This window comes from Eulemur rufifrons, chromosome 17 (assembly GCF_041146395.1).
Source record: "Eulemur rufifrons isolate Redbay chromosome 17, OSU_ERuf_1, whole genome shotgun sequence".
NCBI lineage: Eukaryota > Metazoa > Chordata > Mammalia > Primates > Lemuridae > Eulemur > Eulemur rufifrons.
The window spans coordinates 75160491-75187670 of NC_090999.1; the positions used below are offsets into that span (position 1 = coordinate 75160491).

General features: G+C 40.9%; 1 protein-coding gene across 2 annotated transcripts in view; it reads right to left on the minus strand.

Moving 5' to 3' along the window:
• Positions 1–8674, minus strand: part of EFNA5 (ephrin A5) — a 277684-nt gene extending 269010 nt beyond the window's left edge. For both annotated transcript variants that reach the window (XM_069492382.1, XM_069492381.1), the window contains exon 1: positions 8229–8674. In XM_069492382.1, coding sequence (XP_069348483.1) covers positions 8229–8353 — 125 coding nt within the window. In that variant the 5' untranslated portion in view covers positions 8354–8674. The remainder of the gene's footprint in view (positions 1–8228) is intronic.
• Between the last annotated feature and the right edge of the window lie 18506 nt (positions 8675–27180).

Below are 27180 nucleotides of genomic sequence, written 5' to 3' on the forward strand. Positions count from 1 at the left end.
TTGCCTTTACACTACATATACAACCACCCAAAATCCTACCTCTAATGAACTGAAGCGAACTGTGACACAGGTAGTATTCATCTGTGCCCAGCTTAATCAGACTGAGTCACATTGCGTTTGAAATTAATCTTAAGGAAGCTCTGGTTTTTATTGCAGTACATGGGAATAGTGTTCCCTGATATCATCAAACAGACGTAGGAGCAAGGAGTGTAGTATAAATTTTTGTTAAAGTTTACTAGGTCACATGTTTTTCCAAATGCATCCAGAAATATAAAACATGGTAGAAAATATAGCAGACTCAGTTGATACACTCTCATAATTTTTAGTAACAAATATGAATTTACTTCTAAAATAATTTTCTATGAGAATCTGCAAGAAGCGTTTGGTAATGAGATAGTGAGAGCCTATATTTCAGAGACAAAATGACTCTGACTTCATATAATGCTTCTTAAAGCACCCCAACTGCTTCATTTCTAGAGGTACCTACATTTTTATCAGTACCTCTTCCTGGAGAAAGATTCCTGGTACCGCTGAGACATTTGAAACAAAAAAAAATGCCAACCAAGAAATAAAAAAGAACTACTCTTACAGTCAGAAAGAGGAAATCAGGATGCGGGGGGTGGGGGGGTGACAATAGGAGCTATTAAGATATTAGTTTGAAATTAACCATAAATTATAAGCTTCAAGAGAAAAATATGTATGGAAACATGGTACGGTCCAACATTTTAACATTAAAATACCATATGCCTGGGTTTAAGTATATTATTACCAAGTTAAAACATTCTTTTTTGTCAACTAAATACAGGAAGATAGCATTTTAGTGACTTCACAAATAACTTAAGGTAGAGCTTTAAGCGTAGAGCCCTGTCAAAATGATTATAAAGTGGTTCAGTCCTTTTCTATCGTCCATATTCATTTCCAGACCATTTTCATGAGAGAAATAAAATCGGTCTTAAAACAAGATGGCTGCTTCTAGGGGGAAAAAACACGCTGATTTAACTGAAAGCCAAAAACCTAGCTTTTCTAAATCGGGAAATAAGAACTTAATCATATTTTTTCTAATCTCCAAGTATGTATTCATGTACTTCCACATGGTAATCCATATATTACACTGTGCAGCTATTTAAAATCATTAATAGCAAAGCGATTTTTTAAAAAGGTCTAATCATTGTGTGCTAATACACATGACTGTCCAATTCATGTGACCAAATACCCACTTTTAGTTCATATCAGAATCATAATCATCAGTCATGAAAATCAGGTCATTTGATAAGTAATAATAGAACAATATTCATATCTTATATCTCTTAGGAATCCAATCATAAAACCATCCAGTAATATCCCAACACAATCAACTATATTTGACTTTTTAAAAATAAAAATCGTAAGAACTTAATTGTTAAACAATCTCTTTTTGAACTGCACTTTACTGACCTTCCCTACAGCAAATGGCACATTAATTCTGTGATATGCATATAAAAATTAAAAACATTTTTCTCCATCTTGAAATAACTTTTAAATAGATTTAAAAAATCATTCAAATCTATTTTTATTCCTCACTTGAGTGGAAAATAAGACCTGACAGTAACATTTTCTTCAACCTGTCAACTGTCAATTGTATGAAGGATGTTTCTAAAGATGACAAAGGTTTATTTTTCCTTATTGAAAATGATAGAATTCTACCTGAATGAAAGCTGAGCTAACCATCACTGTTGTACACTACTGTATCTCAGCAACCAGCTAACTTAAGTAGCAGTTTTCAATATTTTAAAATAATGTTTTTTATTGAACTATATGGCTCACTGTTTGAAAACTATATTCAAAAGCCTCAAGAGTGTGCATCCATACAAATTTTCAATTATAAAACAGAACACATTTTAGCAGTTTACAATAAATACTTTAGAGTACAATAAGTACAGACTATCAAGAATACTAAGATATAAGGAACTTTTTTTTACTCGAAATTATGCATAATAGTTGTAATACTTGATTAATTTAAATTTTAAACTAAGTGGTTCTGTGTCATTGTGCTGTCTTGTTTATAACTGAGTAAATTTTGACAGCAGAAATGCAGACATATTTAAGAAGAAATAGATCTCCTGGTAGTGAGTAATATCCTATTCAAAAACACTGGAAGTTCACATTAATCACAAGAAACTTTTCTACAAAACAGCTCAGGACATAGGTTGAAAAGCAGACTAAAATATAAATCTAATAATATAAATCAGGCCCTTAAAAGAGACAGTAATTTATTGATGTTTGGCTGTCTAAGACCACCATCACAAGACAAATTATTAAAAGTAAATATTAATACCTCATTTCTTATACTCCCCCTTTGAGGTTTTTTATACCTGAATATGAAGGTGTTATCTGTCACAAATGATCAAAGGGCAATTTTCTTCTCAGTTCAGAAGACGGAGCTAAGTTGTCCTGGGTAACAGGCAAGGACCTTCCTCACTGTACTTAGGGAAACAGCTTCCTTTTCAACATGGATATTCTAATCAGGACTATTTTAACTGTTTACTTACTGCTTCTGAAAAGAAAATTGATAATATATAATCGATCAACATATAGTGGTTCATAACTTAAAATATCATAGCTTTTTAAGTCTTCACTACTACAGAAGTTATTCAAAACAAACAAAAAAATGAAGAGGATTGAGCAGCATCTTTAAAAATTTTTTTTAATTGATTTATATCGAAAAAAACCCTCACTAGCCAATAGACCAAAGGCTACCACACACATGTGAAATTCTGTGCTTCACATATTCTTGTGTTTCATGCATTTTATACTTTAATGTTTTCTCTCTCTCAAAGGTAAATTCTTCTGGCACATAATTCTCCCAAGCCAGGAAAGGCCAGGACTCCTGAAGGACTAATTGTATTCATTCATTTTCTTGGCCCAGCATGAAGCTGGGAGCTTGCTTGGTTCATAGCAACAGGGGAGAAAAGGAGGCGCTCATCTTTATCTGTCCCTATCCAACAGGAAATCAGGCCAGTGGACAGAATGCAATGAAGTGCCTGTTTAGAAGGCATTTTGCAAGATTAAATGGCAAGGAATTCACAAGGTTAATTTGCCCCCAAGTTACTAAGTGCTCCTTCCAAACCTGATCCTTTGCCTGCAAAAGTGGAAGCCTCTAAAGCAACTGATTATCAGCCAACAACACATGTGACAAGATATTAGTTCAGTGAGCCGATGGTTTAGTTACTATTTTAGTAAATCACCTAACAGGGAGTAATAAACTATTGAAGACTCTCTCTGATACTTTTAATCACAAGAAGTTTATTGACCTTGGTCTCATACTGGAAATGCCAAATTAGACCTTGTAGCCAAATGTGTCTCAAATAGCATTGATGTTCCAGTCATCTATAAAAAACAGACAGTTGACTATTTCTGATAGTTTATTATGAATATATAAAATAATACATAAAATGGCTAGAATATATTATCTCAGTAGCTAACTTTGCTTTTCAAAATTCTATGGAAAACTGGCCAAAAAACAAGCAGCATACTCCTCTTTAACAAATTTCTAGATTTAAAAAAGGGAGAGGGGTTCACTTCAGGTCTCTTATAAATAGATAAGCACAAAACACGGGATATAAATCGCAGTCATACTGCTTTATTTTTATGCTGCTGCAAACATAAATTCTGATATAAGTATCAAAATAATAAAATTACTCCCAATACATCTAATAAAGTGATACATTATGTTGAGGCTAAGACTTAATAAAGTTAAGATTCTAAGTGATGCCTTCTAGTTGGAGAACATTTAGGTTTCTAACATATAAAAATATTCTTTAAAACACTTAAAATTTCAAAAGTAAAGGAAATCATTTACCAGTTTGATGATAAAACTCACTCAAAACCAAGATCAACTTTCCACTTTTCCTCACAACAAATCCTTAGATTTAAACAGGGTGATTTCATTTATTTGTCAGTGAAAAGGGCACAGTGCCGGTATACTGGTATACATATATCAAAATAATGATGGCTCAGATTTTTAACAATGAAGTGCATTTTGAAAGAAGAAAAATACTCAAGAGAATATGATTAGGAAAAAATATTATTATTTCTCTCTACTTAGCCATATGTATATGACCTGTACTGCCAGAAGGATTTGGGAGTGTTGACCTAGAATTCACATTACTTTCACAACTCCAAGATTACATGTTAACAAAACTAAATGGTGTCAATTACCTGCTACTCTAATGTGAAATGTTTAATTTCCAAGTCCCTACAAGAATTGAGAAAATCCAAAGAAAACATATGATTAGGTTGAAGTTTAGAAAATCCTTGAAGAATAACAGAGATATTTTTCCCCTTAGGAGAATAACCTTTTAAATTGATGATACTCAAACCGTAACAGAAGCAAAACACCAAGTGAGGAGAATCAGTATTCCTTAAAGTGTGTTGGTTATATTCGTTGTTGTATTATTTAACTATTGCATCAATAAAGCCACCCAGTAGGAGACATGTTTAATTATCCTAGCATCATCTTGGCAAATAGTCAAAAGAATCCAAGAAGAACTTTCAATAAACCCACAATGTTTAAAAGAATACTCCTATTGGAAGCACCAAACTGTTTATGGCATGCTTCAGATTAACAGGTATGTCCTTAATATTAAGTCAAGTCTCTCTTTATAAGTACAGCTATTAAGGGAGAATGTAAATAAAGTTTTATTACTGAAAGTCTTTTTTAAAGTTACTTAAAAGCTTTTTACTTTCTTAAAGAAATTGAGGACAAATAATTATATTCTTCTTGATTTGGATTACTCAAAGTTGTAATGAAAGTTTGAGTTTCATTACTCAAACTTATTTAGTAACATTATTTAGTTATTTAGTTTAGAATTCAGGATAACATTAAAAGGATCATTCTATTATTCACACTTTTAGGTGAAACTTATACAAGTTTTCAAATTTTAGAAATACAGATGTACTTAGACAATATTCCTATTCAGACTGATAGTTCTCAGTTGCACAGATTTGTGCTAATTGAACAGATAAATTCAGTTTGGTCCATTACCCAATAAATACTATCAAGTAAAAAGTTATCATCATTTGAAAATTGTATATCCACTTCCCAGAAGTGAATACATGGGAACACAGATTCTAACAGTAAAACTATTTGGACAGCAAATAAGTTTAACATTTTTTCCTACGAAACTAGATCTATAGATACTTATGGTATCAAGGAAGAGGCAGTAATGAAACTCAATGTAGCAGATAAACTCCTATCAGCTACACAAGTTACTTGCAACGCAAGTTATACAATAAGATACTGTACTTAATCCCTGTGATCAAGATAATATTTAATTCTAATTTTGCCTAAACATAATTTCAAATTGAATCTATTAGTATAAGCTAAAATGGATTTACTTCATTTAGACACAGTATCCAATAATATCAGCTTAATGTGTCCAATGAACTTTTCTTCTAAGAGAAAAATTAAAAATCTATTTAAATTGCAACTGAAGTTGTCTATTTTTAAAAGATTGAAGTCTTCTGATTATATTACTAGTTTAGCAAATTCTTAACACACATGTTCTATATAAAGCCAAAAGGTATGGCTAGCTTACTTTACAAAATAACATATGTGAAAAGGAAATGTATAACATTGAATATATAAAATTTAATAAACCCATGCAAATTTTCTGAAATATTTTCTCACTATGATTTGTGACAAACTCTTCATTTTTTACTTTTAAATGACTTATTGTGCATTTGGTCCCTTTTAAACTGAATCCAAGTTAACTTTTCTTAATGCTTCAAGAAAGTACCATCTTATTCAACACTTCAGAGATACAACTGCCTACTATTACCTACTTTTAAAATGATATTTTTTAAAGTAAGTTTTACTGTGATAACATACCAAGATAAACATGCCCATAAACCCCTAAGAATATTAAATGTTGGGGCTGACTCTCTTGGGGGTGAGGAGGTACATCATTCCTTCTTTTGGACATTATCAAACTGATAATGATCAAATAGAAAGGTATTTCTGCAAACCTCACATTAGAATACTGACTTAAAAATACTCCTGGTATTTTAAAATTCTACAGATTAACTTTGTCTGGGCAGGTTCAAAGCCTCTGTGGCATCCTGAGCAGGAGAGTTCTCTGCAGGCAGGGCAGATCTATTAAAAAACATGACCTGTGACAAAAATCAATGTGCTAATCTCAAACCAAACAACAGTATCAAAAGCATAAAACAGAGATAACCTAAGATAAAATGTCCTCAAACTAACTCAGACTAGCTTGACAGGTTAAGAAGGGGGGTTAGAGTAATGGTGTTGCTGGTTCTTTCTGTTTTAACCCAGGGAGACTGGAACACCCAAGTAACCAAATAAATGAATGCCACGAGAAAAAAGATCACACTGTGAAGTGAGGGGGAAAAAAAAGACAACCAAGAGCAAAATGTCCCAAATTTAACTAAATGATTTCACTGTTGCTTTATTTCATAAGTCGATAAAGTTTAGAAATATAAATTTGTTTCGTATATGCTGTCTAATAAAGCCCAAAACCAACCAACATAATGAGACTTGCTTTTAACACCATCACAACTGGAAAGCTTGCTCTATTTGTCTTGTCAGCTTTAATAAAAGGCATCTTCTCTGGCGGGATGGCTTCTCTTTCTCTTTTCCTAATAGTGGTAAGTGGCATGTCAAAGAAGAAATAGCTTCCCATTCCACCACCCACCTCAATGAGACTTTTTTTTTTAACCGAACTTTCAGGGATCTCTCCACTTCTGCTAGGCGGTGCATTGGGTTACCTGGGTGTGACTATCCTGGATTAGCAGGGCGGGGTGGGGGGAAACTCCCTCTCGGTTCGGCAACTGGCGGATCGCTCGTGGGGGAAATCTGCCCATCTCCATCTGAGCTGACAGTACTCAAGCGGGGAATCCCTCTCTCGCCTGTATACCAAAGGCAGGCTGCAGGCCGGCAGAGAGGGCCGCCGCAGACAGGAAGAACTGGAGGCGCCCACCAGCCCCTCTCCCCGGGAGCGCTGGGCGCGCAGCAACCACACGCTCACCGCTCGGCCTCCCTCCCCTTTCCTCCCAACTTCCACTCCAGCCCAGGGAAAAACCTGTGATTTTAGATACAATCGATACTATTTTCCTTCTAGGCAGGCACCGAGACCAGCCCACAACTGGAAGCCGGCCTCTGTGTCCGGAGAAGCAGAGCGATATGGGCCCGGCGGGGCCGACTTCTGCGCACAGGCAGGGGAGAAAGTGAGGTTCGGAACTGCTCCCGACCGAGAGGGTCCCGCCGGGCACTCTGGATAACCTCTCCACCCCGCTTCCAGGGTCGGAGAACACAGGACGTCTGAGGCTGGCCGAGGTCCAGCATGCGCGCCAGGGCGGCCCGGGGCGCCCACCTCTAGCCTCCCGCGTACCGGGCGGGCTTCGGGGACGCCTGCAAAACGGTTCCAGGTAACCGCGCGCTCCTCCGGCTGTGCACCGCCAGGCCGCGGGCTAAGGGCTCCCACCTCCCGGCTCTGCCAACTCCAGCAGCTGGTTCCGCACACATGACGTAACCCGGTATTAGATCAAACTTTCTGGCACCTTGAACCCACGGAGGGAGGGGGTGTGGAGGATGTGGGAGAATCCTCTCCACTGCCAAGCGCGCCGAGCCCAGACTGACTCGGGGGCCGAATGATTTCCTCGCAGTCAAAGGAAAATAAAAATCTAAAGCTTCCGCTTCCCAGCCCCCCTCACTTCCCCTAGCCCGTGCGCTCTCTCTGCGCGCACCGGGAAAAGAAAAGGAAAAATTAAAAAAAAAAAAAAAACTTTGTGGATGTTTGGCGGGTTCTCCCCGCAGTCCCTGCGGACTCAAGCTCCACGCAGGAGCTCCCAGTGGCGCACACTGAGGGCTCCCTGCGCCCAACCCTGCGCCGGGATCGGGGTGCCGTCCAGCCTGCCCGGGCTGGGAAGCGGAGAACTCCTGACTCCCCGGCTCCCGCCCTTTTCCGAGTCTCCCCGCGCACCGAAGAGGCAGCCGGTCTGTACAGCCCGGGGACTCCCAGGGGTACCCGGCCTTTCCGCGGCAGCTTAACAAAGAAGGGCGAGACGCGAGTGCTTCCCGCCGATGCCTCAAGCGATCAGCGCCCCGGCGACTCAGGCTCCGAGGGTGCGCGCCGCCAGCGGCTGGTCCGCGCTGATCCCCGCCGCCGGTTCTTCCGCAGAGCCCCGAGGCCCGGGTAGCCCCGGCTTTCCGACCCTTGCTGCCTTACCTGGGGTTGCTGCTGTTCCAGTAGACAGCGTAGCGGTCGGCGACGGCCTTGGAGCCCGGGTCCTGGCTGAACACACACATCCAGAGCACCAGAAACACCAGCGTCAACATCTCCACGTGCAACATCACGCCTGGCCAGCGGCGGAGCCCCCGACGCGCCACTCCGGGGAGAGAGCGGGGATCCGGAGGGAGGAGGCAAGGAGATAGAAAGAGAGCGGGCGCCAAATAAATATGAATAAATAAAAATGAAGGGGGGCGAGAAAGGAAAGAGACGCACACCAAGCTGGGGAGGGGTAGGAGAGCGAGAAGAAAAGAAGGCGGTGGAGTGGGGGGGATAAAGACAAACTCGCACCCCCACTGGAGGGTTCAGGAGGAAAAAGGAATCACAAGATGGAGAGAAGCGTGCGTGTGTGCGGTGGCAGCGGCGGCGAGGGCGGGGGAAGGGGTGCCAAGCTGTGTCTCGGGCGGCGGCGGCAGGCCGGTCACCCCGGGAGAGGGAGGTGCGCGCCGGGCCGGGCGGCGGCAGCAGCAGCGCGGGTCGGGGCAGGCGGCGGCGCGCGCTGCACAGTCACCGGGAGTTGCGCGCCGCGGCCGCGGGGAGACATACACCGGCCCGCCGGGCCCGGCTCAGCGTCGATGCCGCGGGCTGCGCACGGCTCCGCCGCCGCCCGGGGCCCTCACACTGCGCCCCGCTTCGCTCCAAGTTACTTTGGCGGCCGGTGGGAAACTGGAGAAGGAGGGTGCCGTGGAGATAGGGGGCTGCGCGCTTGTGGCCCCGGGAGTCTGAGGGCTCCCTTCCCCAGCCTCCTCTGTGCCTTAGCCGGGCGACCCCGGGAAATCTCGAAGGAGTCGTAGGTGCTGCGGTACCAGGCGGTGCGCTGAGAAGGGTGGGGATCCGGAGCTGCAAACCCAGCCCCGCCGGCGTCCTGGAACCGGTTAAGCGGCAGCTGCGCTGGCAAGGAGCGGTCTTGCCTCGAAAACCTCAAAGAAAAGTTTGGCTCTTCGCGTCTTCCGGCAGATCCCCCGGCAGAATCGGACGGCGGCGGCAGCAGAAGAGGGCAGCCTGGGTGCTGGCCGAGCCTCGGGGATTTCTCGCGCGTGCTTTTCTTGGCTGGGTGTGGGTGCACCAAAGTGAATGAAGAGCAGAGGTTAAGAAGCAGCCAGCCAGGCAGAGCTGGGATGCCCAAACCTGCAGGACGACGCCAACTCAACTGTTCTGCTGTAGAGCGGGAGGGGAAACAATCACTTTCAAATGGATCCCTCCAACTCCTGGATGGGCTGATGTCAATCTCCGATCGCCTTCCGGGAGCAAGACTGAGCCCCCGCACGCGGTGCCTGAAGCCCGGGGTGAGCTCTCAGAAGTGTCTCTGCGACTCCAACGGGTCCGACCCCAAGCCTAGCAACTTGTAGAGATGCATCAATCAGTTTGAAATGAGAAAAGAGGAAAAAAAAAAGAGAGAGAGCGCACGAGCGAGTGGCACCTCCCCGATGACTACATCAGAAAACCTTCCCGATCCTCCCGCAGCTGCTCCTCTTTCCCTCCTTAGACACAGCAGCCACAGAGGTGAAAACCACCAACCGAATCCTAAAACCCCTACCCAGGCGGGAAAATAAATAAACTTGAGTGCAGCAGCAGCAGCACGAGCAGCCCTGGAGGGATTGAAACGACTGGCAAGAAGTGGAAAGGGGTAAAAGTCAGTTTTGCAAAAGAGGGGAAAAAAAAAAAAAGGAGAGAAAAAATGCTTTATGGGAAAAATCTCCTCGGGCACGCCCCCTCGTTAATGACTTGCGTGTAAAGCCGACAGCAGCGGCGACCCGGCGGCAGCAGCCTCACCAGAGCGCGAGGCCGCGCGCGTGAACGTGGACGTGGGCGGGGGAAGGGGGCTCCGCCCGGGCGTGTTGCGCCGGGTGCGGGGCGCGGGGCGCGGGGCGCTGGGTGGCGAGAGCGCGGGTGTGAGCTCCGGACCGAGCAGGGGGAGGCGCCGCCAGCCCGCGCCCAGCCTGCGCTGCTGTCGGGTCATGTGGACTCCTTTTTTTTTTTTTTCTCCATGCAGTTTACTTGGGAAGGGGGGGTGATTGGAGCAGCCAGTCAGGGAACGGCCTGCTGTTTGCTTACAGCTCGAGGTTTTTTTCCTCTCTCTTTACTCCAACCAGATTGGTTTGCTCCACAAGAAAGAGGCGTTTTCCTAATCTCCTCCCTTCCCCACGCCTCCTAAGTCCCCCCCCCCCCCCCCGCCGCCCCACCTTCCAGAAACCTGACTAATTGAATTACTGGGAGTGCCGAGGCGCCCTCTCCTCCGCCCGATCCTGGCAGCCACGTGTAACCCTTTGGATGCCGATTTCCGTCTGGGCTGAGGAATGATTTGACATGATTTGAGTAGGGTCTTTCGTTTTAAAAGAATCAGTTCCCACCCTGTAGCTGGAGAGCCGAAATCTGTCTCTGCGGCCCCTCAGGTGACATGAAGCCCCAGCAGACGGGCTGGAACGGAGCCTCAGTGCAGGCGTGTTCTTGTGAACCTCTGGCCGGTTCTTCACCTCGCGCACTGCGTGGCGCTGGGTTATCTGGAAATCGGAGCGTCTCTCCTGTGCCTCTCAACACCTATCCCCTCACCCCCGCCTTCCTACACGGGATGTAAAAGGTTCTTGAGCAGGAAGCAAGAGTTTTCTTTAAAGTGATGCTCTGAAAAAAACACATTTTTAAAAATAAAAAAAGTCACAATTTGAAGTGATTACAATTCAGTGCGAACCTTCAACAGGGAGCGAATGAATGCGGCAGGTGAGCCGGTCAGAAATACCTTACACCTTTGCCCTGTCAACCTCGAGGTTGATTCACTGCCCACTCCCCAATGAATAAATGCCTGGAACAAACCCGGTGCGGGAAGAAACGAAGGGCGGGGGTGGGAGGCAAAGGAGTTCCTTTATTGTTGGAAAAGGCCTCGCGTTCCTGGTTTCTAGGGCAGGTTGCTGCGCCTAGGTCCTCAGCCCCACCGGAGCGCGATCACCTGGCAGCGAGGCGGTCCTGGCGCCTGGGGACGCATCCCCTGTCGTGCAGCGCCCGAATGCCAGCCCGACGCCTGCAGCTGCGGGGGCAGGGGCCCCGAGACCCACCCTTGTGGGGCTCCGCGGGCTTGGCGGTATTTTTCTCTCTAGCTCTCTAGGGAGTTTGCTGTCTCCCTGAGAAGGGCTGATTCCCACGGGGGGGGAAAAAAGGCAGCTTAGTTTTGCTCCCAAACCTATCTGTTCTCCTTTTTACGTATTAGCCCAATAAAATCAAATATCACGTTCTTTTTCCTGCGTTTTCCAGTCCTCGGGCTCGGGATTTCCAGGTGCTTCAGAGCTGTTTGGAAGCGTCCAGACGCCCTCCAGTGGTGGGCCTGCAGTCCGCACCCAGCAGGGGTATTGCCTGCAGCTCAGACCGGATTGAGTTTGATGGAAAATCTAGGGTCACGATCAATAAAGACTTGAGGGGGGGGGAAACCGTTCCTGCGGGCATGCAGTTACCTGAATGTTATGGGCTCTCGCCTATAAGCTGAGTAGTTTCTCAATTACAGGAATTTTTTCCTATCTGAAGAGATCTTGAAATTGTTCTAGGAAAGTAACTGTTCTGTAACTAGGTATAAATTGCAATCTGTATCATTATGAACCCCTCGACAAACCACCCTAACAAATCAACCACCTGCCTAATTTTTTAAAGATTTAAATTCAAAATATCAACACAAATGCTCCGCTATCATCTGCCTATTTCACAAAATTCCAACAGTAAGAAATTGGAAAAGTTAATTGAGAGAACCAAAAGACATGCTTTTATTTTTTAACTCAAATTTTCAGTGAAAATATCATTTACTTTTTTTCCCTGGTCTGTAATCTTGCTGATGTTTGAGTTCCTGGCCTATTTTAGGGTGTGTTTATTTTCAGAAGTTGCAGGAAAGATGGATTTCTTTCCTCAGCCTTTCTGATAGAAGCTCTAAGTAGGTGCTCATATGACAGAGGTAGTTTTGCAGGAAATATCCTGGACTCTTTTAAGAGATATATGTATCTTTAGGAAGAAGAGAATTCATGACTCCTGTCTTGGGGAAAATGCTGATCCTTACTGAAGAGTCTATTTACACAGGGTACTATCAGGTTACAGGGAGCTAGCAAGCTGGCTTCCTGTGGTATGGAAGCCAAACAGGGGAAGGACAAAAAAGGTATACACTTCTTTTCCCATTTGAAAAACATACTGTAACCAAATTCGAAAATTCAACGTATCAGAAGAAAATAGATGTCCTCATATTTTAAATATCTCTAATTTTTTAAAGCCTAAATAGCCCCATTTTAAGCAGAAAAAAAGTAGTATATACATTGTAACCTTCCTTACAATGATTAACAGGGTTGGAATAAGATACTGGAATTTGCAGCTGTTCAGAGCATAACTCAAATGTCTATGTGAAATGATTCATAAACCTGAATCAGATGACTCATGTGGTAATACACCTAATTATTGATGTTGGAGTTACTAGGCAGCAATCCGATAGATACATACAGTAGGTCCTCACTTAACATTGTTGATAGGTTCTTGGAAACTGTGACTTCAAGTGAAAAGACATATATGGAAATCGATTTTACCACAGGCCAATTGATTTATATTTATATTTAACAAGAGGTAAGTACCTACAGAATATTTCTGGTCACAAAACACCGCCAAACTTCCACATAAAGATCAAAACACTTCTAATATTAGATGTTGAAATCAATGTGAGCTCTACATACATTTAAGAAAGCTTGATAGAAACAAGAAAGATAATTATTTACTCAGTTATTATAGTTCAGGGTCTCAGGTGGCTGGAGCTTACCCAGCAGCTCATGGCTCAAGGAGGGAACCAGCCCTGGACAGCAAGGAGGCCATCCACTGTACGGTATACACACACACACACACAAACACACACATACACACACACACACACTCAGACTGGGACTATGTAGACAGGCATGCAGCTTGGGATGTGGGAGGAATCTGGAGTACCCAGGGAAAACCCATGTAGACATGGGAAGAACATGCAAAGTCCACATAGACAGTGGCCCGGGCTGGAAATCAGTTTTTTTTCTCATCAATATTATAACAAAATGATGAACAAAATGACCTTGTTCAAGGACCTGCTGTACTTGAATGTAGTTTGAAGAGAAGTATTATTAACTGTACACTTATCGCTAGATAATGTGACTTTGTCTCTTCAGGAAAACAGTCACGATTTAAATTTATACAAATCAGCATTATATAAAATAATTCTATTATGATTAGCCTAGTGTCACTGATTCAATGACTTTTAACCTGGCCTTTAAAGAATAAGTAGTGTTTTGCCAAATATAGGAGGAGGTTCCAGTATGGATGGAAAAAAAAATAGCAAGAACCTAAAAACATGGGGGAATAAAAGTTCAGGGAATGTTCACATGTTTTGAGTTTGACGAGACCAAAACAGTGTTGTAGGGAGCTGAGACCTGAAAAAATAGATTGGTAATGAACTGTAAAGGGGTTTATCTGACATTCTAAAAATGTTTGGATTTAAAGGTGGGCAGCTGAGTGCACTGGTGGTTTTAAAACAAGCGCCATTGGAGCAATAATCTATACACAAATAGGGATTTGTTTATTTAATTTTTTGACTTTGAACTACCTATATCAGTGTTCTAACCTTGGCTACAAATTAGAATCACCTAGGGAACTTTTCCAAAAAGAACAATGCCAGGGCCCTACTCCCTGTTTTAGTTGGATTAGGGGTGGACACTTGGGATCTACAGTTTTTAAAAGCTTCCTAGAGACTTTGACTGAATATAGAGGATTGAGAGACACTGATCCAGGTAATTTATTAATATCTAATATTAATAACCTACTTTAATATTTCAGGCAAAAGTAAATTCTGCATCTATTTATCTGGAAAGGTATCCCAGCTAACGGTTAAGGCCAGAATGTTGATACTTTAGAGAACTAGATTTCATAATCCTCTCTATTAAAAAGGAAGTGGTCTTCGTAAATAATTTTCACATAGCACAAAATTATTTGTGAGTGTCACCTGCAAGATGTGGTTGCAGGGGCAAAATTTACTTTTAAATATGAGTTCATCTTCCTTTTGGAATAGTTTTTAATTTGAATTATCTGCCACCAGATAGAGGTAGAGTTCTATTGGATCAGGTGTCTAGACAAATAAATGAAATAAACTGGTGAATCAAACCTCCCAGTCCACAGACAAAGCAACTCTTCATATAGTCGTTAAATTAGAACTAATATCTAGAAGAGATAATAAGGGGAATAAACTCTAGAGCAAGGATTAAATAAATAGAAATTAAACACAAAACTTTCTAACAGATTACTAGCTTAATGGTTAGTAATTTTAGCTAACGCTGCTATTTTCATAGAACATTTAAAATAAATTCTGAAGTTACATTAATCCCAGTTCCTATCACCAAACTGTAACGAGGCTGTCCTGCCTCTACAGACTGTTTGAAGTTACTGATGAAGCACTCTCCCCTCCCCAGCCATTTTTTATAATAAATTTCTCAGAATCTTTAGAAATAACTCGTTGCTTGCTTTTCTTTCTTCAGAGACTTTAAGAAATGCTTCTTTTTTATTTCTGATCTAGTTTTGTCTTCTGCATGCAACCTAAAGAAGAAAAAAACATACTGAGTACTATATGTCTACTTTGAATCCTGTGGTCTCCAGCTGCCATCATGAATATTCCCCCCTTACTTTTCTAGGCCTTGCTGAAGTTTATCTCACACCATCCCTTCTCTTAAAGTTTGCACATAAACAGAAGCAGTTTTACAAGTTGCTGCAATATTCCAAGAGAGGCATTTAAAAACATTTTAATTTATGAACTAAGTCTATTTGTTGTTGTTTTGCCCATTTCAAAACATACTTTAAATAAGACCAACACAGCAAACTTCTTAAACATACAGAAGATTTAGCAGTCATAAACAACTAAACCATATAATTAGGCACATATGTAAATATGTTATGTTTCTCTGTATTACAAATGTGTATGCATTCACATGTAATTTTAAAAGAAGCAAATAGGGACTGGTTGATTCAACCAATTTCCACATCGCTCTTCATTATCTAAGTTTCAGAATATATACCATAGAGTTATTTGACCAGTTTTCAACCATAAAGATGAAATTAGTAGGTAATTTTATTCTGATAACCAATTTTCATGTTGTCTTTTACTATTTGAACATGTACGTACTTTCTACTACTCTGTATTTCCCTCTTCAAATTTTTAAATAAAAATTAGCAAATAAAATGTATCTGCATTTTACAAATCCAATAGATAAATTAGCATAAAGTATACTGTCCTAAAATGTTCTTTGTGCATTATTAAATAACACACTATATACCTTGCTTAGAAGAGTACATATTACCACGAATATGTATTACCAAGAAAATAAAAGTTTGCATTTGTGTTTTATTCCTATGGGAATCATAGACATCTACAGCATACTTTTTTAAAAATAAAAAGAATATAAGTAGCCTTTTCAGAAATAAAGTGAATTTATACTTTTTTCCATATTGAAACTAATAATTAGGATATTTTTCTCCCACCAGCTCCATCTACTGTCACTCAAAAAAGCATGTAAGCATGCATTTTTGTATTCTTTTTCTTGCCTAGAGACCACCCCAAAAAGCTAGTACATTTAAAAATTTTTTTGATAAACAAACACACACATATATAACATATATATATATATATATATATACACACACTCATGTTACATATATATGAGTGTATAGACGGAGAGGGAAAGAAGGGAGGGGGGAGAGGAGAGAGAGAGAAAGAGAACACTTACTTTTCACTCAATTTTCACCAAAGATTTTCATCAACTTCTGTGAGAATTCTATTTAAAAACGAATAGAGGATACAACCCTTAGTCAGTAAGCATGATTATATAAATTAGGAAATGCTGTTTCTAAGCCCCTTTTTTAGCTTTGGCTTTACTTCCCCCCCCCCCCCCAGATCTAAACTAGCTAAGCCAAGTAAAGAGTAGAATTATGAAAAACTAAGATATTATTTCCTCAAATTATGTGCATTTTTTTTAGATAAAAGACTTCTTTAAAGGAATTATGGTGTTGGTATTTTTTGAGTCTGGATTTTTTTACTTTTTTTTTTTGTCTTCGTCATCTAAATAATTGTCTTGACTTTTTTTCCATTTTACTTGGCTACAGTAGACATGGTCTTTTAAAATACACTATTAATTTTTAAGAAAAATTATCCTCCTATGGCAGATTTATAACTCAAGTCTGAGACTTCCAAATACCTTATGCCAACATTGTAAATTTTATTGTGATGCTGTAAAGTTACAGTTAAGGTATAATTTTTTGTAAAGCATTTTATCTTGTAGTTTGGGAAAATAGTTATAAAGCTGGTCTCTATAGAAAGCACTGTAACTTAAGATCTTAGAACGTCAGATAATAATGCAGAGGATTATTGGCCAGAACTTTTTTAAATGAGAAATATTTTACTGAATTGACTCCTTCTAAACTCAAGTGTGAGGAGGAAAGTGTGCTCTTAAAATGACTACCTTTTAATCAGAGATTATCACTCTCCATTTCCATTAATCTCTCTTTTTTTGGCATGTGATGTATGCTAAATTAAATAGGATTTATTGGTTCAGCTAGATTCTGAATTACCCTCTTTTCCTGTGGATTAGGAGAGTGCATTTCTTAGCCCTTTTCCTGAAATCCATCAGGATCTTTTATGTGGGCTATCTAGTATTCTGCACACTTCCAATGCTTAATAAATATTACATTACAATATTAGCATAATAATAAATCATCTTAAAGTACTACATGGGCTATTAAGTGAGATCCTATTCAGTTTGAGCCAAGGCATCCGAAAGTTTTATTTTCTTTGTACGCATACAAAATAATTTAAAAACTCCTTTTCCATGAAATGTCCTTGCATCCGTAAGATGTCTCCATGTTACAAAGTGAGTTGGTGAAGTGTGTATCTTCTGGTTCTGTATTTCCCTTATTCAATATATTCTGGGGCCTGAATTTGCCATTTTAATAAGAGAGAGTTTAAAATTGGGCAGACAAAAATGGAAATAGCACCATTTGTCAAGTAAATGTTCTTTTCCCAATGGCAATTCTGAAATTTTTATACAAGATTACCAGGCCAGCAGCTAGATAGTGCTTCTTGCCATTAAGAAATTGTGCTTTGTCTGTCATTGGTTATGTCACACAGACCTAGGCTAACAGCCACTGAAAGCATGAGGGTTTCCCTTACAGTTACAGAAACAAAAACTGAAGTAGAAAATGATTCAGTTAACACAATCCCCTCCTCACTGGTTGCTTTAAGGGAGGTCCTAGTTTGAAATTGCCATCGAGGAAAAGAATAAAAATATTTTCCCTTCCAAAGCTAGTGTACAATATTGCCCATTTTATCTACCAACACGAAAATAAAATAGTATAAAAATGATGCACCATCTGTGGTAGATAGCAAAATGGCCCAAACGGCCTCCCTGCAGTTATTCTCCCCACCCTCCATCAGTAGAGTTTATTTTTTCACATTGAATCTGAGCTGACCTTGTGACTTGCTTTGGTTAACAGAATGTGGCAAAAGCAATGTCGTACCAATTTTGAGTCATGCCTCACAAGGTCTTCAAGCTTCCACTCTTTCTCTAGGAGTCCTGCCCAGTTACCATGTGGACAAGCCTAAGCTCGCCTTCTGGTTAATGAGAGATGAGTAGTCTAGTCACCCCTGTTGTCCGAGCCAATCCCTAGAAGCAAGGCTACATAGATGACTGACAGCTGCCTACAGATACATGAGAAAGCCCAGTTGAGACTAGAACTGTACAACTGAGCCCAGCCTAAATGGCCAACCCACAGAATCCTGAGCTAAATAAATGGTTCTCGTTTTAAGCCCCTACATTTTGGGGTAGCTTGTTATATAGCAACAGATAACACAGACATCTTCTTAAATTATTGGAAATAAAATTTTGAATATTATTTAGCTCAAATGTGATTCTTTCACAACTTCTATTTTCGTCACTGGATTATTTGGTGTTAAATCTATAACTGGCAATCACAACTTTCTGAGTATTTCTAATAGAAATGTTTGTTTCTCCTACTTTGTACATTTTACAGGGTGTCTTTTCTTCAACAAAAGCCTTACATGAATCTCTCAATGAATACAATTAACATTTAGGCCTTTCTGATCCACTTTGGATAATGTCATTTGGTTAGAGTAGCAAACCTGAGCTGATGATTTATCCAGAGGTGATTCTTCTTCTAAAATGGTGTCCAGCAAGAAAAATGAAATGGTAAAATCAAAGGAAGCTATGTTTAGCTTCATCTCAAATCTCTGCATCACTCACTACTATTGATTTAACATCATGGCACCTCCATATTTCAGCAGGAGGATCCGCCATGAGACAGAAACTATAGTGACCCTGTAAGGGTCATCTTGCTGTCAACTTCAAATTACAACATTTCTGCTCTTGGCCGACAACCATGGCAGGCCTGGGGAAGTACAGCTCTCTTTCTATAGATGGAATAGATGTGTTTCAAGGAAGTGAGATATAAAGTGAAATTTTATATGTCAAGTCTCATCTTCTATAATTAAAAGTTTTAAAATGGGAGAGGGTTTTGTCAGGGTCCCTATGTGCAGTCCCCTAGGTTGGTTTACTAGCCCAGGTTTCTAACGTGTGCCATCTAGCGCGGAGTCTAATCCACAAACCCAAAGTCGTCTTTCCAGCATTCATTGCACTTCCTTTCTCTGCGGCAGCTGAACCATTGGCTACCCTTCTGTCTTGAATCTTTCTTATCCTTTGGCATTTGTTACTTCACATTTGCAGAGTTCTCTTTTAACTCCAACTAGTTTCTTCTGCCACTTCATCTATAACTCATACCCCAGTGCCAGGCACATAAGTATTTGTGGAATGAATAAATAAATACATAATGCCCATTCCTTAAATATGAGTGTTTCTCTTTAGACCTTTTTTTCTCCTTTACTAACATTATCTTCTTTAACAATCACATCCACACTCAAAGCTCCGATTATAGTCTCTTTGTGGCTGTCTCCCCAGCTTTAGCTCCAGGACTTACTGCTTGCCATCACCAGACCCGCCTTCCTTCCCAGCCTTCTTGGCTTTTCCTCATGACTGTACTGTGACACCTGAAAGACAGCACTGCGAAAAAATACATCAATCTATTTAACAGACCTAGCCACCCTCTTCTGGGCACTATTGCTCTCCAGCATGCCAAAGTCAAGATAGAGTCCCCAGCCAGTTCCCAAATGAGAACTTCTAGCTCACAGACTTGATAAAGCAGAGGGCTCAGTATTCTGTCAAGGAATGTAAAAATTAGTTTCCCAAATTCTCATTTCTATATCAAGTTTTCTCCTAACTGGTCCCAGCCACCTACTCTTACCTTTGGCCAATATCTACTCCATTCCGCAACTGCAGTGATCTATTCCCAAGAGAAATCCTAATGTCACTCTCCGCCATTTAAATGACTTCCCATACCTCTCAAAATAACGTTAAAATCCTTCACATGACCATCAAGCCCTTTATAAGCTGATCCCTGCCTTCCTCTCTGACTTCATCTCATAGAATCCTCCACACACTCAGTAACCGCTGCCACTCTGGCCTTCTGCCATGTCCTCAAAGAAGCTGTGCATCTTCCTGTCTCCCGGTCTTTGCTTATGCTATCCCCTCTGTCTGAAACATTTAGGCCCCTACCTGGTGAACTTGTATTCATTCTTCAAATCGCAGCTCAGATGTCACTTCCTTCGTCTAACTCTTCTGATCCCAACAAATAAACCAAGACTCCACTAAATAATCACGTGGCAATGAGGTCCTTTTCTTTACACCTCGTGTGCCCTGATTGAAATTGTATATTTGTGTGGTTATTTCATCTGCCTCTCCTCTAGTTCAGTTGCTCTCAGTTATCTCTCCAAAGCTCAGCATCGTACACATGTACTCTCTGCATATGTATTGTATGGATGAATATACAATATAGAGCCAGTGCTCTACACTGTGTGTTCTCTTGCAGTTGCTTTTGGGAACCAGATCTCAGGGTTATACAAAAGGCAGTGGGGATAAGAAGGAGGGACAGTTAAGTACCTCTCAAAGATTTGGAAAAGAAAGATTTCCCTCAGAAGGTTTAAGCAAAGAAGCTCCACACAATGAACCCCAGCAGAGAGATACAAAACCAACCTTCAAGAAATACTTGTAACCTGGAGCCAGACCTAACCCAAAGTCTCTTCATTTCAAAGGAAGGAATGTGGCCACCTCAAAGGGGGCCAGTCAGAAAGGGAACAAAGAAAACAAAATTACCTGAGGCAGATTCACAGTTTTAATTCGTGAGTACCCTAAGGAGGGGGTGCTTGGTCGGGTTGACAGGTAAATTCAGACTATAAACAGCTCCAACCAGGTGTTTCAGCACAATACTAGTAAATATTTAAGTCGCATAACACCCCACCTTGTATTGATGCCATCAAACAACCTGTTAATAATTTGCCTCCTATGTTGCTTGCTATTCATTCATTCATTCATCTGTCCATTCCTAAACATAAAATTATTTATTCTTTCATAAATTTATTGGGAATAAATTTATTCCAGTATGCGCCATGCTTTGAGGATATAGTGGTAGGCAATACCAAGCTGGTCCCTGACCTCACAGAGCTTATCTTACAGTCTAGCAAGGGACACAGGCAATATAAAATGCAATTTATTACAAAAATATTGCACCCAATGGTGAACTAATGCTGCCCTCCTGCCTAAGATCCTTATGTCAGTGAACTTCTCCTTCTCCCATCTTTCTGATCCTGGTGAAGCTATCCCTTGCCATGACCTAGCACCCTCCAACACCACCGCAGCCCTGTCACCACTACAGGGGAGAGTATGTGACTGAAGTAGGCCGCTCAGGGTCCTTGCTGAGATTTGCAAAGGAGCTGGGACTGAGATGGCCTGTCCTCTTTTGGGATTTTGAGCTATGTGGATATAGGTTTTGGGCTATCAGTAGCTATCTTTTCTATGCTGAAGAGCAGAGTCGCCAAATTCAACAAATAAAAATAAAAGATGCCATCATTCATTCAATCAACAAACACTAATTGAGCACCTATTATGAGCCAGATACTGTTCCAGGAGCTGAGAACTCATCAGTGAACCAGATTAAAATCCCTGTCCTGTGGTGCTTATTTCTAGTGAAGGGAGAAATTAATACACAAGATGAATAGGAAAACATATATAGCACATTAAAGAGTAATATATGCAAAGGGAAACAGATCATTCAGAGAATGGGGATAGGCAGTGTCTGATGGGGGAGAGAGTGGCAATGTTAGAGGGAGAGGCCAGGGAAGGCCTTGGCGAGAAGATGACATTTGAGCAAACTGCTCAGAGAGGTGAGGGAGCAGTCGTGCTAACACAGGGGACAGGACTACGGTCCAGGGAGAGGGAACAGCAGGCACAGGTGCTCTGGGGGGAACAGTGAGAGGACACAGTGGCTGAGGAGAGCCAGTGTGGGGACAGGCAGAGGGAAATGACATCTTAGGGTAGCAGGGGGCTGGGTCTTTTAGACATAAGCGTTTGTCAAAACTGAGACTTTTACTTCAAGTTCAGAAAGACAGGAAAAGAGTGGAGGGTTCAGAGCTGAGGATGGGTCATAGGTTTAACAGATTATTCCAGATGTTCTTCTGAGATTCCAGGGCAGGGCAGAAGCAGGAGAGCATTGGGAGACCTTAGGTTAAAGACTTAGGCTGACCTCTACTAGTTGCTACTATTTTCAGTCACATTATATTCACACCAGGTAAGTTCCACAGGTCAGGATTTCAGGATTACTATATACTTTTATATTGTTAATTCATTAGGTTTTGTTTTTTGTTTTTTTTTTTTTTTCCTTCGTCTTCTTTCATTTGACTTTGAAGCCCAGCAACATACAGGTTGGAGCTGAGGAAATGGTACTGGAGATGCTTGGATATTCATCAGTGCATGGTCCTTTTCCCAGGATTTCAGTTTTAGGAGCATCCATGAAACAGGGGAGATTTTAAACATCGCCTTTGTTCCTTGATATCCAAAGTCAAAAAGCAACCCCTCTGCAGCCAGAGGGGAACTTAGTTGCTGATTCCTGTGTAGGTGAATTATGGCTTAAGGAATAACAAAAAATTTGAATTACTAAATGACTCACAGTGGAAGAAACAAGAAGGGAGGAAAGATGCATGAGCTCAAGGAAAGGATTTTATAATGTAGCCGAGCTGACTCAAGTGATAAATGTACATAATTAATCATACACACCATTTTGGCAAATGATATTTTTAAATGATAGAGGCAATTATCCGTACAATTACATATGCACAGGAATGCATTATTTTCTGACTTTCAACAGGCAGCCTACCTTACAGAATAGGTAAAGAAGAGACTTACCTAATTTAGCAACCTCGTTTGTAACCTCAATCTAACGAGGACATTTTTAGTGATTAGAAGAGGTTCAGAAGAGCAATGTAATAATGGTAACTTCTTGGTTCTACTGCTAATATCTTTGTGAAACTATTTAATCATGTATGTTTTCATTTTGCACCATAAAATATAGGTTATATATTCTCTCTTTAAGGAAATATAAAATAATTTTCTAAATACCCTTTCAATAAATGTTCTGGAAACAAATTGAAAAATTCATAGAAACAATAAAAGAATATTTGCAACTCTCCATGAATAACATGAAAGTGAGAGAAAATTTCAGCAACTATAGTAAGCAATGGTCTTTTTTTCTAACTTGGTGGAAGGAATGCATATTCTCTCTGCTACTTCTTTAGCCTTATGGTCTTATCTTACAAAGGCAGTATGGTGTGGTGAAGAGTTCAGTCTGGAATCAGACAAATGTACCTTCAAATCTGGCTCGGCAGCTTACCGTCATTCTAACCTCGAGCAAGTTACCAAATATCAGTGAGCCTCAATTTCTTTGTAAAAGTGAGGCTAATCATCTCAATTTTGTAAAATATGGTGTAAGAAGTACACGAGATAATAATTGTCAAGTAACTGGTCTAATGTCAGGGAAGCCACACATGTTCAATACTGTACATATTTTTAATGTTAAGTCCTCCCCCTCACTCAAGGTCTTCGATATTTTATTCTTCTAAAATAAATCATGTCATTCTATCATTCACTCAGTCTACCAATGTGTATTGAATGCCATACGTACGTATAAGATATCAATATATAAATAAATGGGTCATTTTGAATGTAAGTAAGGAAAAGATGGATTATTCAGAAAATGTCTTGGAATGACTGGTTAGCAATTTTGATCTCTAACTTAGATGGCCTAAAACTGTGTTGTTACAATAGCCATTATTAACCCCATGTGACTACTAGGCATTTGATATGTGGCTAAATTTTAAATTGAGATGTGTTGAACATGTCAAATACACACCAGAGTTTCAAAACTCAGTATGAAAATAAGACTGCATATTCTCTCATTAATATTCTTCTCATAGGCCAGGCATGGTGGGTGGCTCATGCCTGCAATCCTAGCACTCTGGGAGGCTGAGGTGGGAGGATCACTTGAGGTCAGGAGTTCGAGACCAGTCTGAGCGAGAGTGAGACCCCATCTCTACTAAAAAAATTAGAAAAAATTGGCCGGTTATGGTGGCACAAGCCTGCAGTCCCAGCTCCTCAGTAGGCTGAGGCAGGAGGATCTCTTAAGTTTGAGGTTGCTGTGAGCTAGGCTGATGTCACAGCACTCTAACCTGGGCAATAGAGTGAGATTCTGTCTCAACAAACAAAGAAAAAACATTCTTTTCTTATTGATTACATGTTGAAATGATAATATTTTGTGTACACAGTTGACCCTCAGTATCCCTGGGGGCTTGGTTCCAGGCCCTCCACAAATACCAAAATTCACAGATGTTCAGAAGTCCCTTATATAAAATGATGCAGTGTTTGCATATAACTTATGCACATCCCCCCATACACTTAAAATCATCTCTGGATTACTCATAACAACTCACACAATGTAAATGCTATGTAAGTAGCTGTTATACTGTATTATTTTTATTTGTGTTATTTTTATTGTTGTTTGTTAGTTTTTCTTTTTTTGCTTCAGTCTTACAAGGCTAAAAATTATTTTTTAAATATATTTCAGATCCATGGTTGGTTGAACCCAAGGATGCTGAACCTGTGGATATGGAGGGTTGACTATATTGTTAAATAAAATACATTATCAAAATGAATTTCATCTCTTTCTTTTTACTTTTTTAATGTGGCTACTAGAAAAATTAAAATTGTGTTGCTTGCATTTGTGGCTAGCATTATGTTTCTATTGGGCAGTGCTGATCTAAATATTTGAATACTGCACAAGAAAGGAAGGAAGAAAGGAAGGAAGGGAACTGAGGGAAGGAGAGGGGAGGCAGGAAAAAAAAAACAACAGAAAAAGAATGTTTTAAGAACTAGAAGACGTAAGCCTCAAAAGATCTTATACTTGAATAATCCTTTCTATGAACAACATCAATGGCAAAAATCTAAGAGACTGTGATACTATGGTTATAGCACAATGCCAGGAACTTAGTAAATGCTCAATTAATGCCAGCTTACATAATTTATTCATTAATGATGACCTCTCATATTTTAGGCACTGTACTAGATGCTAGAGTTATTAATACAATGATTAACAAACAATCCATTCTATTCAGGAGTACCCAGTGTATTTATAAGTAATACAAACAAGAAAAAATTTTGCAAACTTTTATGTTTTGCATGTTACATTGTTCACATGGATCTAAAAGGTAACAAGTTTTAATTTTCTTTTAAAGAGTTTGTACATACCTCTCCACATCTGACCCTTATTAGAACAACAGACAATAGTTTCCATTTTGTTATTGTGAAAAATTAACAGCAGTGGGACATTGAAAGTCAGTTTCAGTTGTTCTGGCAAAAATTTTATACTGCAAAGGGGTTCCATAATAAAATTTGATTTAGAAGCATTCAGCTAGCATTTATTTCTATGTCATACTATCATTCTCACTCAAAATCATTCCTGAATCCTGCCATAATATTTCATGGCCCTCCACGTAGTTATGCTTGTGTATATGCATGAGTCAGAGAGAAAATAAGTCAATTTTTGAGTAGTTATAACATCCCCTCCCCCACCCCTTCCACCTCTAGGCCTCTAAGAAGCAGCCTAGCTGCTTGGGCAGCTCCAGGCTGGCCCTTTGTCCTGGTGATTAGAATAGGAGCTGAGCCGCTGGATTTACATGTTAAAGGAAATGAAGTCCTGGCCCTGGAAACCAATCCCAGAAGGAGGAGGGGGAGGAGGAGGGAAGAAAACGTTTACAGGAGTTAGAGTTTGGGAGAATGGAAAGAGAGAAAGGAAGCAGCAAACACTACCTTGGTGAGCTGTGGGAGATACTGAGATTGGAGATGAATTGAAATACTGAGTTATTGATAAGGGTTGAGGTGAAACAGATTGAGAGAGAGAAGAGGGAAGAAGGCAGAGTGAATAGAGCCAAGAAGATTCCAAGAAACCTTGCTGAGGGTTATATAAACCCTTGGTGATTTTCTGAGAGGCTGCAATGAGGATTTAAAATGCTCTCATTAATTTATCCTACGGGACCGGTGTTCCTACCGGCTGTGCACCCATGTGACACTGAGGGAGAGCAGCTCCAAGCTGCCCAGCTCTCTCGGGTTCTGTGTGTTTTTTTCCCCTGCTGGACTCAAACGTTCAAAGTGAAGACTGTCCTGACCTCCTCTGTAATGCAACAGCAACTGTGGCAGTCCCCAGCACCCTAGCCCTAGCAGATGCTCCATAAATTTGGGTTGAATTAAATCTTTAAGGTCTATCTCTGAAAACTAAATAGGTGCAGCAACCAATTTAATAAATGTGTCTGTGTGGCTCTAGGTAGCGATAAAGTACTAACCCAAGCATGACTTCTTAAATCTTTCTGTTACAGACCTGGTATGGGGGGGGGGGGCGGGGGGCGGGTGTTTGTTTTTAATATTCACTTGTCTTTGACAAGGAATACATATTCTCAGCTTAAATATACAAGCTCACTCCACTGCAGCCCCACCTCCTCTTGCCCCAGAATTGTGGGGGTTCGGTGAGCACGGAGGAACTTCCCTAGTTGCAGGGGGCGCCCAGCACCTTGCCAGCACAGGCCAATAAAGGGGAAAGGGCAGAGGAGGTATAGTCTCCTGGAAGCTGTAGAGTTCTGGGTAGGTAGCACATTTGAGTCACTGGCAGCTTGAAAAAATGAAAACTCTTGTTTAGTTCCAATCCAGAATAGTTCAAATTGAATTCCCGGACATCTGTAACTTTATTTAAGTCCTTGGGCGATTTCGATGCTTAGAGATGAGAAGCATTCTCTGCATCATCCTAACCAAGTACTGGCCTTCACATTTAACATCATAATATAGCTGATTACACCGGAGGCCCCCAGGCCTCTGCAATTGAGTTAGTAGCCTGGGGCTGTGAATCTAATGCTTCCTTACTTTGACCCTAACTAGGGAGACCTGGTGCCCTGGTTTGCTGTGATCAGTCCCAGGTCATGCTGTTTTCTTGAAAAAAATTTTTATAGCTCCCACGTTTACTCTTAGAAGAGTCCAGGTTCGGTGGTAAATTATATGGCCACTCTATACATATCACACAAGGAAAGCCAAGCCTAGTGTAGTATTTTCCTGGGCTTGCTTCCAGCAACAATTTTAATATGTTTTTACTTTTTTCCTTCCTCAAACATTTGTCTTTCCAGTCTTTCTTCTTTCCCCTTGATCAGATAAGGCTTAAATACCCTCCAAACAGTCCATTCCCTCACCTCTCCCAACCCCACCTACCCATTCCCTGAGAATTTTTTCTCCTGGTCTCCAGGTTTTCAAAGTCCAGGTAGAGGTGGCAGCTTAAAGTCTTTATCTTGTCTTGTTTGGGGGCAGGAAGAGGGGGCATTGTCCTGGAGCTCTGTAGGGACAGACCACCCTGGGCTCTTCTCCAGAACTTGGGAGAC